This window comes from Neltuma alba, unplaced genomic scaffold (assembly GCF_004799145.2).
Source record: "Neltuma alba isolate B1F8T4 unplaced genomic scaffold, ASM479914v2 tig00012829_pilon, whole genome shotgun sequence".
Lineage (NCBI taxonomy): Eukaryota > Viridiplantae > Streptophyta > Magnoliopsida > Fabales > Fabaceae > Neltuma > Neltuma alba.
Genome location: NW_021637220.1, coordinates 9,317 through 26,457, shown reverse-complemented (window position 1 = coordinate 26,457; position 17,141 = coordinate 9,317). Strand labels below are relative to the sequence as shown.

The following is a 17,141-nucleotide window of genomic DNA, read 5'->3' as shown; positions in this document are numbered from 1 at the left end:
AATGCGTTTTTGGTACAAATAAAATTGACAGGTTGGATTGAAATAACACATTGAGTCGACGAAAAGGCGCAAAAATTTTTGGGCCCTGAACGCCCATTTCTCTCGTGCATAAATCTGGGAAATATTAAAATAAAACAGAAAAACTTGCACATTGCTATTCCGCTGTCGAGTTCGTCACACATTTTCAATGGCAGATATGGATCCGAAGAAGCCTAAAGAAGACTCGCTTTCAGGTATCATCATGGAAGCGCCATCTTTATATGTTTACAGGTATCTTGTGTGTGTAGTACACCTTATTTGTTGTTATTTTGGATTAAGTATTCCTATTTTGATCTACCACCCATCTTCGTCGTGAATTTTCTGGAAAATTTTCATCATATTCGTGGACGATTAGAAATTTCGATTCAAACTGATAAGGTACAATATGTCCTTTGTCCTCAAGAGGAAGAACAATCCATTGAGTATTATCGCAATCGGCCATCATAATTTAATTAATTACTATTGGGATTTGCTCTTTTAAGATTGCCCCGTGTTGGTTACCCACTTTGTGACGTATCTTCATTCTTTTGGATTGTTAGAACATGATGTGATTATTCACTCAAGCTGCATTTGAGTATGTATATATGTGACATTAGAATTATGTGTGACATTAGAATTTTGTGTGAATGGATTCCTGAGTTTTAATTCTGCACTGTGGAAGAAAAAGAAGTGAAAGCCCCAAACATTCTTGAGCGAGTGAAGGAGGAGGTGGAGGCTGTATTTCACCATGATAAAACACCTCACCATCACAAAGAAACTCACGGGAGGAGTGATGACATTGATGAGAAAACTGATGTTGATGAGGTAAAAGCACCTGGTGTGTTTGAACGAGTCAAGGAAGAGATTGAGGCTGTAGTGGAGGCAATTCATCATAAGAAAGATTCTGACAGTCATGATTCATCAAAGTAGGGGTGGATTTTACTTTCATGTTGTAAGTTGTAACCCAGTTTATGAAGATTTGTCATGATGATGTTAAACTTCAGAACCTTTTTCCTACTGCAATATTTTTGGCGTTCCAATTTAGATATGCAGAGGAAATGATTCTGTAAACCTTTTTTTCCTTCTATTTTGTTCCTATTTGAATGCTGGAAAGTGACTGTTGGAGAATTGTATGTGATCATAAGCCTGGACAATTTCTTAGAGTAATCCTATTGATAAATCCCCTCTCTCTCAAGAGGTTGGAATGTGAACAAGCATCAGCAGGTGAAAAGGCTCAATCTCAATCTTTTGAGAGGTAGAGCTTTCGATGGAATCAAGATATGAAATGTTTAATATGCCTTCATTATGCCTGCTTAAATGCAAAATATGACTTCTTGGGATCTTGTCTCTTTCGTATATAACTCTTTTCCAGTTTCTTCTGGTTCCTACGTTTTTTTTCTAAATCCAACTCGGACGCGTTGATTAGAGATTTCAGTGTTCATGACATTATTAATCACTCACTATCAGTATCAGCCAGTCATAGACATTTAAAATAAAGGCAGAATCAGAATCAGATCTCTTCCCCAAATAGAGTCTGGAACTCAAGCCTGCAATCACCTTTTTTTTTAAAAAAAAAACTTTCTCTGTTTGTGTTGATCTGAATTTGGATTAGAATCTGCTAAGTGCATCATGGAATGCCTTTCTTAACAATGTTATGCTTAACACTTAAAGGAGTCAGAATGGATGTATTTTTACTTCCATATTCTTCTAACACCTCTAATATGAACTTGAAATTGGCTTTCGAGGAGCACTGTGCTTGACATTGGAAAAAACTGCTACCTTCACATTGAAATATCATTTCGCTTGCGGTGAATCCCAGATGATAACTAGATTCCTCCGAGTAATTCCCAGACAATACATTGTTACAATATCTATCCAGCTAACTTAAAACAATATTTAGTGGCATGCTCATAACCAAAAGTACATGTCATGTTGGCTTAACTTATGTCAGAGTCAGCAGCTCATGATTTGGATTAATCTGCAATTACATTACGAGAATCCAGGCTCTTTAAAAGCCCCCAATAAAGTTTAGCAGTCACCCTCACGGTAATAGCTGGCGTCTGATATTGTAGTCAAGTCAACCAGCTCCCCTCGTGCTCTGCCCCTCCATATTTTCAATCAGGAAGTTAAATTTATATCAAAGGGTGTGTTTACTGTTTAGTCTTTTTATTTCAAAATGAGTTTATAAATTGTGCGATTTAAAAAGGAAAAATGAAAACTAGGCGTCTTTTTTTGATCGACAATTTTGATAGAAACTCATTTTTGGACGATGTAACGTTTTTGCAATTAGTTTTGAACAAAATATAAAGTTTTCATGTTAATTTATAAATAAAAATTATTATTATTTGTTAAAGTATATAAAGTTATAAGCTAATTTAGAAAAATCCCCGGCTATATAACTTTGAAATTTCATGATAAAAAATTAAAGCCACCAGCAGCTTTTATCTGGGACAGGGATTCGTTCCTTGAATTGTGTATTAAAAGAATAAAGAATGTGTTATTTTTGAAAAGTGAGAAGGATTAGAGAAAAAAGCGGATGGTAGGCTACATTTAGGATGTAACAAATGGAGCGTCAGACTAAAGCCTGCTATCCAAACGCAGCCTTCCTCCATGAAATTTTTTATTTTTTTGATGTCGTAGTTATGACTTATGACATCTTTTTCCATTATGACATCTTTTCCCCCTGCAATTTGGTCACTTCAGATTATCCCAAAATTGAAACTTGGAATTTGAACTTGCCAACCCTTTTGGATAATAGACTGGTGGCGTATTTGAGTCATCTCAATTGACTTTTGCAATCTGTAAAAATTAGTTGGTGTCAAGTTGTTTATGTGATTTGTATGTGGATAGACTTTCATAAAATGAAACTTATTCATATGATATATTAAAAAGTAAATTTCATTTGTGTTGATTTAGGGGTATAAAGAACATTTGCTCTTGCTCTGATTGTACTGGAACTATCACCCTTACTATTAGAGGGTGTGATAGCAATGATTCTTCTCGATACTTAGTAGATGAGATTAGATTGCTAATCCGCAAAGATTGGTAAGTTACTTTTGTACATGCTCATAGGGAAGCTTTGATTCTAATTGATTGCTTTGCTAAAATTTCTCATGGCATAGGTGATCCTTGATCACCCCCACCTCTTAATGAGGAGGTGGATGTTGATGAAGGACCATATGATCTTTTGATTTTGTTTTTCAACTCACCGTTTTTAAAAAAATAATTTTAAAAAGTTCAAATACATAAAAGAAAAAGCAGGAAGAAAAGGAAAAAAAATTGCTTTAGCAACTAGCTTTTGAAGAAAAAAAATCAATCGCCCTCAATGCTATGTTAAATACCACCTCCGATCCTTGATATAAAACTTGTTTTACTTTTATTTTGGTTCTTAATATAAGATCTCAATTTATTTTTTGCCTCATATTTATCTATTTTTTCTTCTAAGGTAGTCTTTATAATAATAGTAGTTCTAATTAATACACTTGATTAGTAAGGATATTTTAGAAAAAACAACACATATTTATTACAAATAACTAATTTAACTAATTTTTTTAATCTATTCAAATTACCTAACTAACTCTTATATTAAAAACTGAAGCTATTTTTTTTTTTGTTGCATCCATCTAACTTTTTTTTTCTGTCCTAAGTTCTAACTAAGTTCTAAGGTTTCCTAACACTATCCCAGGCATACACGCCAGTATAGACCTTGAGACCCATAAATAAATAATAATTCCGATAATTTTAAGGAACGGTTTGTAAATTGTAATGTTAGTATTACTATATTACTCGAAAAGAAGCATCTCCTAATAGTTGACAAGGGAATCAAAATGAAAGAGATGTGGTAATAAATGAAGGGCAAGGAGAACTTGGTTGGTACCAAACAGCAAAGGCCATTTAAGAAGTGGCAACTAACTGCTTTCAAATTTATTCCCTTTTACCCAAACAGTGTTCCACTCTCCACAACACCAACTCTACTTTTCCTTATTCATTCATTTGTCATTCAACCCCATTTATTATCCTTTTCCTTCCACCACGACAATAACAACAATAACCAATCAAGGCTATGCACTCTAGGTATCTCAGATCCAATCAATGCTAAATCTTAATCAATAGTTTTTATATGTAAACTTCGGATGTTTGGGTGTGCGCGCGGACATCAATATTATGAAAAGATTTGCATAAAAGTACTTTTTTTTTTAAATATGACTTTAGAACATTGGTGTAGCAAAATGAGTGATAAGATAAAAAGAGTATCAATAATCAACCACTCATTGTTAACATGTAGTAATTTCTACTATTTTAACAGTCTAAACAACAAACAGCTTTTCATCAATCTTCGTACTGAAGATAATGATAATAATAATAATGAACCACTCGAAGGCCTAATCTCAACTAATGTTACTGAACACGGAGAAACTGAAACACAACAAGAAATGTTACTAGTAATTAGAGTTTAATTACTTAGTTAGTACCATATAAGAACTCACCAATAAAGTGTGTGGCAGGTGTTTCAGACCCAAAAAGATTGCTGTTATTCTGCAGTCTGCAGACCATCAAATTGTCGTACTTGGTTTTTTTTTTTTTCCTTTCCTGGTTGCTTTTTAGATTTTGAGTTAATAAGAGATTGAAATAGAGAGACTGACTTGTGTGGCTTGTATTGAAAGCCAAGCAAGCGAATGTCAGGAGAAAGCAGGAAGAGAGAGAAAGAGCTACTCCAATGAGTCCCTTTTTTTCCTTCTTGGTGGCGAGCTGTCAAAATGATAATAATGAAACTTACTGATGAGCTTTTTAACAGTGCCGCAAGAAACCAGAAAGATTCACTTGCTTGTGCAGTAAAAATCTCTCCTCGCCAATCCAAAGATTGTAATAAGAGTAACGCAATCAAGACCTTCAGTCTTTGGGAATCGTAAGCTCATCTGCTGCTCGCCTTCCTTTCTCTCTCCCCCCTTCTTATAAATTCAACCCAATAATGTAACTGTAAGTGTCATCCCTGGCCTCTCATTGTGAGTTACCATAATACCACCATCACTGTCATTATCATATATCTTCTTCTTCATCATCACTTTCATCATTGCCCCATTTGAAAAGAATCACACAGAACAAACATGAAGGGAAGATTTTGTTGTTTCATGCTAGCTCTGCAACTAGTGAGTTGGGCTTCTACAGCAAGAACAATACCTCCAGGTTAGTCACCTAAAGGATCTTTTCAAGATTCACTATTACTCATCTTTCTGATACACTCGTGGATTTGTTCATAACCACTTGTATCTCCTTGCTTTTAACAGGTCCAGAACTGGCTCCACAATCTTCTCCATATACTCGAGAACCAAAACAGGTATAGTTCTTTTCTACAATGTGCCTGTCAAGAGCAAGAAATTTTTAAGCGCATAGAATTTCTTGAAGCAGCAATCTCAGACTGGTTCTTCTAACTTCTACTGAATGTTATATCTGTTTTTCCCTCTGGTACAGGATTTGATATCAGAGACTGTGAGAGAAAAATATATTACAGGAGTTAGCAAAATAGGGTCAACCCCACCAATTTGTGAGCATAAGTGTAATGGATGTACACCATGTGAAGCCATTCAAGTGCCCAGCACCAGCAGGCAACACAACCATGTGGGAATCCAATACGCAAACTATGAGCCAGAGAGCTGGAAATGCAAGTGTGGCCCTTCTACCTACAGCCCCTGAACATTTTGTTCATACATACTACTACTCTTCTTTGGGCCTCATTTTTATTGTCCCTTTGTACAAACCTTGAGTTCAAGAGTAATCCAAAGTAATTTAAGAAACTCATCATTGTGGCTGCTGCTACAATATCAGTGCCTATCTGCTAACCAGTTTTAGGCTTTAGACTTGCCAGTTTCCACTTAATGCGCATGTCGTTCAAACACTAACATTTTTGAGATAGAGCTAATTAAATGCAAATGATATGCATTAACAAATACTAGCTAATAAGGCATGCATTGATATCTATGGATATGTCAGGTCTGAAAACAAGTTGAAAGAGAAATGAGGGAGAAATCTTGATCCACGATACTTAAAAAGGTTTATTCATTTTGCATTATTGCCTCTCTCGCACCTTCTTTCTCTGGATGAGTCTGAATGTAAAAAGGAAAAGACTTCTGATATTTGTCATTGTACTTCCGAGTTTCATTAACCAAATCAGGACTTTTAACAGAACTGACCAGACATCAGGAAAAAAACAGAAAGATAATCTTTTCACGTTACCCATAAGAGTTATGCCTAACGGTTGGTGACTGTAATTAACAAGTAGGACGTAGAGGTTAAGAACTTGGAGAAATTCTTGGTATCAATTAATATTTTAAATTGGTTGTCCCCATTATATATTATATATGCGGGTGTGTCGATTTAATATATCAGTAAAACCAGCTAATCCTTGAAAATTTATACGATTAAAAAGTGTAAGGCAAACATATATATTACATCACCATCTATATTGCAAAATACGTAGTTACATTGATAAGCTCTGGCCTATATCGTTCGTTAGGGTTCAGTTAGTACATCTTTGATTAAGGAGAAAGTTTCTTTTCTTGGGGAAAGAGCTGAAGGTTTTCGAATCTCTGCCCACTTGACTTGAACACTAATCAGTTATAGCTGGAATGAGCTTAACTTTATTGATAAGAGAGAGCAGCCAATGGATGAACCAAAAACATTCTTTTAACGTAAGGCGTAAGCGTCAACCAAAACATTCTTAAACAAAACAAAAGCGTCCAAGTTGTTAAGAGGCATTGCTGAGCACACTTGTGATGCTTCCAATTTTTTGAATTCTTTATGTTTCTAATGAGCTTTAATGCTCTTGCAGTCCACATTCGGTTATGCTCTTTTTTTTGGCTGAGCATGGCCTCTGTTTATATTTTCATTCTTTGATCTTTACGAGAATTTCCCTTCTCCTTTAAATGAAAAATTTAGTGGCCCTCTCTAGCAAGAAGGAAATACTTGAAAATTTAATCTTGGCAAAATGTTGGTTTTTTTTGAATGGGGGTTTGAAATTGTGCTATAATTTATATAACAAGTCCCGGTTTGGTTGACCACTTAGCTAAGCTTTCTCATAATTTGGATAATTTTTTTTAATATCTTTGATCACCATCCACTGTTTTTAGAAGAGGCGAACGGTGATGAAAAATTGGCCTGATGGCTTGATTGTTTTGTTGATTTTGTAATGAATTACAGTTTCAATTAAAAAACACTCAGTCAGGTGCAAAAGTGAAAAACTTTCAAAAATACATAAACCTGGTCAATACTGGTAAGCCGGATACCAGATTTTACATAAAAATGTGATTTATAAACCAAATTCTTCCACTGAATTGGGGGCGGCCATCATTAACAACGGAGAACTGCCCCAGCAACTCATAATCAATTGCTACCCGGGAGACAGAACATTAACAGTCAGATACAGACCTTAATCACAAGCGCGAAGCGAAGGACATTTAATTTCAGAATTGTGCTGCTTTTAACATATCTTTTCGATAAGCAAAGCTTCCAAATTGTAATCTCATAAAGCATCCCAGGTAAAGTGAGATTCAGAATACAAAACAAACTGAAGGCATCGTTAAAGCATGTGTTCATTTTATGTTTTCCATACATTACAATCTCCGTAAGTGAAAGTTCATCAATGACAAATCCCCGAGGACGGATTCGCAGTACTTAAAGAAATGATATCCCTGACCCCTTTTTTCTATTTATCCTACTTTAAAATCAGTTCTTGGCCTTGACAGAGTTATTCTCTTTGATTCTAGCTCGATTGTCCAGCTTGACAAAGCGTTTTAGATCTGCATAAGGAAGTGTTTCAATGTTCTTCCTTCTCAATTCACTTAACGCTGGGCGTTTATCAAGCAGGTGCCACAACCAGTCAGGGTATTCAGAATCAGGCAGTATCTTCGGATCTGCTCCATCCTTGAGGATGTTGGCACCAACTACTGTAGTTGACTTGACTTCTTTGCTGAGTGTTGACGCTTTTGGTGCATCAGTTGCAGCACCCCCTTTAGATCCTTTCTTTGCCTTACCAGTAGCAAACGTTCGATGGGAAGCAACTCCAACGGCCTCCTTGCTAACAAGGATGCCTCTTACCAATCTGGCATGGTTCATTGCCATGACTCTAACTATCTCTGCAACATTATTAATATAATTAATTTTAAGAAGGAAGAATTATGCATATCTAAATTTGGTTGAACATTAATACAAATATGTATAAATGGACCAAATTTTGAATTCATTTCACCTGCTAAAAGTAACTTTTATATAACTACTTGCTCAGAATCCAAAATCCTACTTTCTCAAGAGATGTATAAGGGGCCTTCAACCTCGATTCCAACATTCCTTATAAATGGATTCAACAAAAGGGTGACGTAAACTAAAAGATAAACTTTAGGTATTTTGCCATCAGGTTTCTTGACGCCATTGTAACATATGGAAGGACTTCCATTAAACAGTCAATAACGTGGTGCAGAATTGTAAACAAGCATCCATACATTATATTTTTATCAAAAAATCTCACAACAAATGCTTAATTAACTCAGACAGTTTTATTGGCCAAAGCGAAAAAGTCGGGCAGTTTTGTGCTAAATTAAAACTGTCAGCTACATGCCACATCAGTAAATGAACTTGCAAATTACAATGAACCTATGGAATGTCACGACTTCATAATAGCTGTTTCCACATGAAGATAAACTGATCTAAGGCCCATCCCTCTCTGTCCTCACAATACAGTAACTGGCAAAATATCCCCTCTATATCAATGTTATGCGCTACACTTGTAAAACGTTCTCAGAATTCACAATTAATTCTTCAGCAAAGTCTGAGAATCAACACCTGATATTCCCTGATAAGAGAAACACTATATGCATTCTTCTATAGATGTGTTCAACATTTAATAATAGTATCATAAACAAAATCTGAGGAAAATGTTTTTAACCGAAAATCACCCTTAAATGTGGATCACTGCAGCAAGATTAAATTTTGGACCCACAAGTATAGGCAAGAGGCATCTGCCCCCACTAAAATCTTTGGAATGCGCATTAGTTGATATCATACCCTTCAATTTCTTTTTTCAACTATACTTTAACGAATATGCCTTAGTAAGCCAACTGACCCAGGCACCTCCTCCCAAGCCACTGCAGAATGACAATGACAAACTCTTGCAATTTATGATCATGAAAAACACTGCCTAGAGTGAGTAAGGAGAGCAATTGATTGCTCCTGTTAAAAGCTTCTAAATTCACAGACCAACGAGCAGGAAATGATTTGAACTTGATTTTTCAAATTGGCAGGCACATATCGAGCCAAGTCAAACCAGAATACCTTGAGAATTTTCCATATTAATGATAAGATAAGGATATTAATAAACAGAATGCCAGTGCACGAGAAATCCAACAATGCACAACAATAAAATCCAAAGCACATAAGTCGCTAGTGATCAAAATGAAGAGGGCAGAAGTATAATAGCAAAACCAGTAACATTCCCACATTCAAAAGCGTCAATATTCAAACGATTACACAACATCATCATGGCCAGGTCAAAATAATAAGACTAAGACCAAGCTGCAACGGCGTCCGACAAACCGATGAAAACTCCGCATGGAACGGATGACACGGGGAACAAATTCAAATATAGATTAAAAGCCAGATTGAACGAATCAATCTCACCGGATTTTGGGAGAAGACAAAGACCTAGGGTTCGAACCGTCTTCAAAGCTTGCCGAGGAGCTGACAACGGTGGACGGCGTCCGACGGCGAGCTCAATCAAGCACTGGAATGCTTGCTCCCTAGTTGCTACAGCACCAGGGGAGGCTTGAATCGTTTTTTTTTTAGCATACAACTCAAGGCTGTGGACATTTTAAGCCCACTATTGACCAAAAAGGCCCAATTAAACTTGCTTTCAATTTTTGGATTTTGGGCTTAGGCCCCGCTGGTTTATAAATGTCGGGTTTTGTTCTGGGGGGGGGTTTGGGGGGAAGTTTCTCACCAAAATAATTTCATTCCTGCGCTTAAATTGCAGAATAACAATTTACAACTTACATGGTCTTTCATCTAAAATCAAAGAGTACGTATAATTGATCCTCTAATAAATTCAGTTTTCATAGATAATTTATAATATTTAGTTAAGTTTGCTTAACTCAAATTCTATCTTGTCACCACTTTTTTTTTATTTTTATCTTCACCTTCATGTCATCAAAATTGCCCTTGTGAGCTTTTTTTCTAATAAGGAAGGTATAAAACTTGAGAAAAATATAATAATAGGCTAGATTTTGTGTGCTTCTTATGATAATATAATAATAGGCTAGATTTTGTGTGCTTATTATGATAATATAATAATAGCTGTTATTTGTGTGCTTATTATACTGTACATTTTGTAGCAAAATCAATTATTCTATTTTTTCCTTATTTTTTAAAAACTTCGTAATTAGATTTTGTGTGCTTATTATGATAATATAATAATAGCTGTTATTTGTGTGCTTATTATACTGTACATTTTGTAGCAAAATCAATTATTCTATTTTTTTCCTTATTTTTTAAAAACTTCGTAAATTAGCTTGGGTTGAATTAAAATTGATACCCTCTAGGCTATTTTCAAGGTGAAAACTAGGCCAATTTACTATTTTAGAGCAACAATTCTGTATTTACCGAATTGCCCTCCTTTACTACCGCGTAACGACCCCGAATTCCATCACCCTAACGGATTTCCCTGCCACAGGAACTGTTAACTCTTCTGCTCTCAGAAATGGCGCCCCATGTAAGTGTACATTTATCTCTCTACAAAACTCCATTCAAGTTATGATCATTTTCATACGTCTCACCCCTTCTTTCTCATCATGATCGGCGCATTAATCCATGCGATAGCTGAAGATGGCAGATGTTGAGATGCATCTGCAATTTCCTGCCCAGTTCAGTTAAACAAAGGAATGAAAATTTCAAGTTTTTAATATTAGAATCGATCCTCAATACAAAGGCACATTCATTTTATTCCTATAAGTTAGGAATTCATCGTAATTTTTATTCTGTTATGGTTTCTTTTACTCGCTTGGATCTTGACTTGATTAAGAAGTTGAATGAAGAAATCTGGGAATTGGGTTTAAATTTGAGATGTTTTGTTTCTTGTCATTTCAGAATTCAGATCGCTTAAAAACATTCATCATGTGATCGACAAGTATTAATCACTGTTTGATTTAAAGCATTGGTTTTTTTAAGCGAACCAATCTTTCACCCATTTATAAAGTTGTATTTGGGGCTTTATCAATTTGTCCAAGCCGGAAGCACGGCACTGCACGGGTAATAAGAGAATTAGTGATAGACAAAGAGGTTCATTCTTCTCTTCAATGCACTGTAAAATCTACTAGTGAACACTCTCATCCTTATTATAAGGCACTTTCTAGAAGGAACGAGTGGTTCTTATCATAAGTCATTAAGTGGAGTATTAATTATATTTTTTCAAGACTGTTCCTATTTAAAGTTTGATTCAATTTTCCTTTTTGCTTCTCAAGATACAATTCATGGTTTTAAATAAAAGGTAAGTTTGGAAAACATCATTTTAAACAAGTTTAATGACTAAACCAACTCTTTTCAGTTCTGGTGAAATAGTCGAAAGTGTTTGTAATAAGGACTAAAATGGTATAGCTAGGGCTCCAATATTCACGTGGAATGGCATATAATTTCAGGTTGCTCTGTATATCTTCTTGGATCTAATGAAAAATTCATTGGTTGCAGCCTTCTTGGATGGTGCCTTTATGCTTGTTATTTTCCACTCTTTTACATGAATTGGTGTGTTTTTTCATCTATAGGGAACGTCTCCAATCATCAAGAACATTCTTATTCTAGACTCGGAAGGAAAGCGTGTAGCTGTCAAGTACTATGCAGATGACTGGCCAACCAACAGCTCCAAGTTAGCATTTGAGAAGTATGTGTTTAATAAGACTATAAAGACAAACGCTCGATCTGAAGGTATGTCACACAAGAGTCTTTCACATTTCAGAAGGCACACTTTATAACTAGTCCTGAAGGTCAACGCTGTTACAGAAATTGATATACTTGCCAGCATAAGTTCTTGTGCTGAAATGATCTTTGACAAAAACCTTCCTTTTGTAATCGGCATTTACTTAGGATCAACCTGAGCTTTATGATTCTTCGTTATCTGTTACTATTGTCAGGGTCGAAAGAATCAAGTTCTTTTTGTTGGTCATGGTTTTCCATGACTGATGTATAATTTACAATGTCTGCAGCTGAGATAACTTTACTTGAGAGCAATATCATTATCTACAAATTTGTACAAGATCTGCATTTCTTTGTGACTGGAGGTGATGATGAAAATGAGCTCATCTTAGCTTCAGTTCTTCAGGGTTTCTCTGACGCAATCGCCCTGCTATTAAGGTTTTTTTTTTTTTTTGGCACTTGCCATATTTTGCTATATAGTCTTGATCATGCTGCCATTGTGGCTCATGCTTTTTCATTCTGTATTTCTCTGTGTCACTTCCTCAGGAACAACGTTGACAAAAGAGAGGCCCTCGAGAACTTGGATCTTGTTCTTTTATGTCTTGATGAGATTGTTGATGGAGGGTATGCATTTGTTTCTTGGCTTCAATCTTTCATTGTCATATAAATTAAAGTCCTTGTCTGTTTCATCTGAATTCTGATGAAAGTCTGATGTTTTCCCCCCTCTCATTCAAGGATGATACTTGAAACAAGTGGATCACTTATTGCTGAAAAAGTGACTTCCCATAGCTTGGATGCTGATGCCCCCTTGTCTGATCAGGTATCACAACTAACTTTCAGCTTTAATCTTCGTTAGCTACTCAATTATGACACGTAGATTATTGCTCTAAAATAGTCAATTATATGATTACTGACTTATGAATCAATGTTCATGTCCATGTTTTATATTTTTATTGGAGAACTTAATGAAAACGTAAAAAAAACACTAGCTTCATGTTAGCTTAGTCTATTGAATTTACATGAAAATGATATAAAATTTTCCTGACAAACCAGAAGTTGCTAGATTACTTCATTATGGTCCTATAATGTTAGGATGATAGAAGACAAGTTTCTTCAATCTGAGATGTGACATTGAATTTATGGCTTTGCAGACACTAACTCAAGCTTGGGCCACAGCCAGAGAACATTTGACCAGAACCCTTCTGAAATGATGTTTTCACTTGCTCAAATGAGAGAGTTGCCTACCTTTTTCCATCAGTTTTATTTCCTTGCCTTTTAGTGACAGCTTTTAACTTTTTATTCCCCAGTTTACTGATGAGCTTACCCAGATACGAGCTTCATACGTCTTTTCTATTCTCATCCAAAATAACCAATTAAAGTTCACCTCCTACTGGAACCTAAGTGTAGTATGTTTGTTTGCTTCTTGGTAATCGGGTTAGTCTATCATCTTTTGTACACCAAACTGATGTAAGAATTTCTCACAAATTATTGCAATATCCAATTCATATGGTATTCAACTTAACACGTTGCATTCTCATTGCAATAGCCAGCATCTGCGGTATGCAAGATTTTGTCCGCCCGAGACACTACAGCATGGGCTACGGGCCCAAAAACTACAATGTGATTTGTGAATTGGACCGTGTGGCCCACTTTCTCAGGCACAACTCATCTGAAAACTATAGAAAATCCAGCTTGTCTGAGATCATGTTTTATGCTTATTCTATATGTAAAAAACGTGTGCACTTCTCACCACCTAGGAACCAAAGTTCTGATCTATATTAAGAAAGCTACTTATATTTAGCGTTTAACAGTGTCTCAAACAGTTGTGACATCCGCGTCTAGTTTCTTAAACACGTAAATTTAGTAGGTCATAAGGTTAACATATAAATTTTAGCTTTTTAAAAGGGAAGAAAAACATGGAATGGGACAGTTGTGAGGAAATTGGGTGCAACGGCCGGTGGTTGACCAGCTCAGAAGAGAACTTTATTATTGAACAAGTGGAGCCAGGGATGATTAGTTGGTGTTTCATGGTGTTTTAGGTTAGACCTAGGAAGGTCCATGTGTCCTAATCACAAGAAGAAGAAAATTAACAAAGATTGTTAAGAATTCAGAAGAATTGTGCCTGAAATTGAAGACTGAAAATCATTATAATCCTCGTCATGTTCTCTTTTTCTTGGCATGACGTTCAAGATTCGCCTAATTTCTTCTAATTTCCTCTTCCTTCCCCACTTGCTTGACTCCATCTTCAAACCTCATATTCCTACGCGCTTTCAAATTAAGCTAATAGAATCTAATGGAATCATACTTCCTGTCCATTTGGATTAATTGTGAAAACAATTAGTTTACGTTGTACTTACGATATAAAAATATTTAAGAATAAGTTTTGTCTTGTAAAACACAGAAGTAATTATTTTAAGTTTTCCTTATACATTGATCATTTTCATCTCGCCGTTATTTTAAAAAAGCTCATCCTGATCTTCATTTTTTTTCCTCTATTTTTTTATGATAAAAATGAATGTAATTTTTAATTTGTATCTCAAAATCTTCAATAGAAATTATTGATATAGTCAATAATTCAGCACTTGTTTAAAAATCAGAAGTATTTAATTTAGTACTCACGTTAACTTAAACAGATAAATGTTTCTGTCTTTATTAAAATGATAATACTACCTCCGATTATTAATATAAGAGTTAGTTTGACATTCAATTTAGTACCAAATATAATATCCTAATTTATTTTATCTCTCATATTTATCATTTTTTTCAAAATAATCTCTGTAACATTTGTACATGTTAAGATTTCGTCATATGGTAATTCTAGCTAATACAAAAATTAGCAAGAGCATTCTACGGAAGACAATACCTATTTACTCTAAATAACTAATATAAATAATTTTTTTAATCTTTCCTAATTAATTAATTAGGTTTTATATTAAGTTCGAGAGGCATTACATGTTTAAAACGCTGGTATCAATTTTTTTTTAAAAAAAAGTCATTAAAAGTCATGTATGAAAAGGAAATCCAATAAATTAAATATTAGGCCATTGGCACAACGGATAGTTGACACTTGACGCCGCACGAATAACGCCAAATATTTATTTTGAAATTTTGAACTGTCCAGTTGTGCGATGGGCCCTGCACTTTTGTTTTCTAGTCCATTTTCACATACAAGCGGTTAATTAATTAATTAATTACTTAATTTAAAATAGTAGCTCTTATTTTAAAAAAAAAATCATTATTCCATGGACTGCATGATTGATGAGATGCCATTCTAAATAATACACTTCTATCAACACACGTTATCTCTTTGCAGCATAAAGTTGTCCTCGGAATCTTAACTCTTAAGCAGCATTATCAGCCTAAAAGTCTCCCAAATTTTATTTATATTTATCCAATCTTATCACTTTATTCCTTTTCATAATAAACAGTCTCTAAATAGTAAACATCTTTTCGCAATTAAAATTAATATTTTTTCACAATAATTTGAAAATCAATTAATTAACAAATTCTGCTCTTGATTTTTATGAAGTAATATAATACTTCTTTGTTTGTTGGGGCCAATAAAATGCTTTATTCCGACAGTTTTATCCTTTGGGAAAAAAGAGCTCACTTATTTCTTTCTCACGAAAGAGAATAACACTTTTTTAAAGTTAAAGACAAAAGTTTATTATTCTTTGGAAAAAATTAGGGAAAAGTCTCTATTGGAAATTTTATTGGTGAGAAGGATATAATAAATTTTGATGCACAAAATATTATTATTTTACAAAATTTGCGCGCACAAAGTACCATTAATCTGGTTTAGGCCTTTCTCACTAATAAAATTTTCAAATGGGACATTTTTTCGACTTTTTCATTATTCTCTTGTAATTGAAAAGCACATAATAAACTTAAAAAATAGTTTCATTAAACTATTACTCTTTCGGTCCTAAATACCCAAAACTATAAAAATGATTTTATATTTAGAACCGGAGAAATATTTAATAACTTTTGTACTACTCTTCCAGTCTTAAATATAATACCATTGTACAGTGACCCTTATACAGTGTGTATAAAGGTTTTATACTGTACAAGGATCTTATATTTAGGACCGGAAGAGTATTATTTATTGTTCTATAAGCCAGTTAATTTCAAATTAAGCACAACATGCGATTGATTCATCCCAAAATAATGAAATAATTAAATGTTTTTATTCCTGAAAATTGAATGCTATTTCTCCTTCTCCCACTTTCTAGTCCAAATTGAGAGATCAGAATCATACAAGACGTGTTTGGATGTCTATTTTAATAATGACGTGGAACCCATTATCCGCTTAAAACACGTTATAGAAGTTACTTGGAATCTTCCTATTTTTTTCCCTCCAGCGCAACAAATTATGCGGGATTTTGTTTGACCATTTTGCCCCGCACAAATATGCCTATCATGGCCAAAACAAAATCACTTGCCACTTCAACTCTACTCTTTTAAATGATAAATAGAAATTAAAGTGAACATTTTGAAAAATTGAGTCTAATAATATTTTAGTAGGATCATCTATTACCATACTCCTTCTGGCTTTTATTATAAGACATCTCTAACCATCTTGTCAAAATTAAAGATAGGTCATTGGGTGATTAACGTTGTTTTAAAATAGAAGAAACTTCCAAATTTATCAGTATTCAAGAAGTAATATAAGCTGCAATCAATAAGATTTTAAATAGGAAGAATTTTGGAGAAATAATTAATACTCTATTTAATGATTTATAATAATTCATTTCTCTTGAAAGGTGCCCTATAATGAATTTAGTAGTAAAGAAATTTTTCTTTTCAATCATTTTTATTTGTTCTCAACATGAAACAAGAATTTTAACTAATTATCATACTACTTGGAAAATTTGATTTTGAACTCTTGCATTCAATAAAATAGAGCAAGTATATACGCTATACTACCTCCAATCCTTAATATAGAATCTCGTTTAACTTTTATTTTGGTCCTAAATATAAGACCCCGATCCACTTTGTCTCTAATATTTTTATATTTTTTCCAAGATAGTCCTTCTAACAATAATAGTTCTAACTAATATACTTGATTAGCAAGAATATTTTAGGAAAAACAACATCTATTTATGACAAATAACTAACTTAACTTCTTTTCTTAATCTCCTCAAATTAGTCAACTAGCTCTTATAATTAGGATCGGA

At 34.3% G+C, this 17,141-nt stretch overlaps 4 protein-coding genes across 7 annotated transcripts; 3 read left to right on the top strand and 1 right to left on the bottom strand.

The window, feature by feature from the left end:
- Positions 1-143: 143 nt before the first annotated feature.
- LOC114731427 (uncharacterized) lies at positions 144-1,343 on the top strand. 2 transcript variants are annotated; one of them, XM_028918586.1, is made up of 2 exons: positions 144-233; positions 701-1,343. In XM_028918586.1, exons 1-2 carry the CDS (start codon positions 188-190, stop codon positions 946-948), a joined length of 294 nt encoding a protein of 97 aa, XP_028774419.1. In that variant the 5' UTR covers positions 144-187; the 3' UTR covers positions 949-1,343. The 2 variants fall into 2 exon arrangements, with proteins under 2 accessions (XP_028774419.1, XP_028774420.1); XM_028918587.1 differs by having other exon boundaries at positions 151-233; positions 707-1,343.
- A 3,780-nt stretch (positions 1,344-5,123) lies between these two features.
- Positions 5,124-5,709, top strand: LOC114731416 (EPIDERMAL PATTERNING FACTOR-like protein 3). Its single transcript, XM_028918573.1, has 3 exons — positions 5,124-5,202; positions 5,304-5,353; positions 5,488-5,709. Exons 1-3 carry the CDS (start codon positions 5,124-5,126, stop codon positions 5,707-5,709), a joined length of 351 nt encoding a protein of 116 aa, XP_028774406.1.
- Positions 5,710-7,556: 1,847 nt separating this feature from the next.
- On the bottom strand, positions 7,557-9,815 carry LOC114731425 (54S ribosomal protein L37, mitochondrial-like). 3 transcript variants are annotated; one of them, XM_028918584.1, is made up of 3 exons: positions 9,685-9,815; positions 8,261-8,358; positions 7,557-8,147 (listed from the first exon to the last, which is right to left on the bottom strand). In XM_028918584.1, the coding sequence occupies exon 3, from the start codon at positions 8,131-8,133 to the stop codon at positions 7,738-7,740; it is 396 nt and encodes a 131-aa protein (XP_028774417.1). In that variant the 5' UTR covers positions 8,134-8,147; positions 8,261-8,358; positions 9,685-9,815; the 3' UTR covers positions 7,557-7,737. The 3 variants fall into 3 exon arrangements, with proteins under 3 accessions (XP_028774417.1, XP_028774416.1, XP_028774414.1); XM_028918583.1 differs by lacking the exon at positions 8,261-8,358; XM_028918581.1 differs by lacking the exon at positions 8,261-8,358 and having other exon boundaries at positions 9,709-9,815.
- A 944-nt stretch (positions 9,816-10,759) lies between these two features.
- LOC114731415 (coatomer subunit zeta-3-like) lies at positions 10,760-13,293 on the top strand. Its single transcript, XM_028918572.1, has 6 exons — positions 10,760-10,771; positions 11,817-11,976; positions 12,255-12,402; positions 12,511-12,588; positions 12,700-12,784; positions 13,116-13,293. The coding sequence occupies exons 1-6, from the start codon at positions 10,760-10,762 to the stop codon at positions 13,173-13,175; spliced, it is 543 nt and encodes a 180-aa protein (XP_028774405.1). The 3' UTR covers positions 13,176-13,293.
- Positions 13,294-17,141: the final 3,848 nt, after the last annotated feature.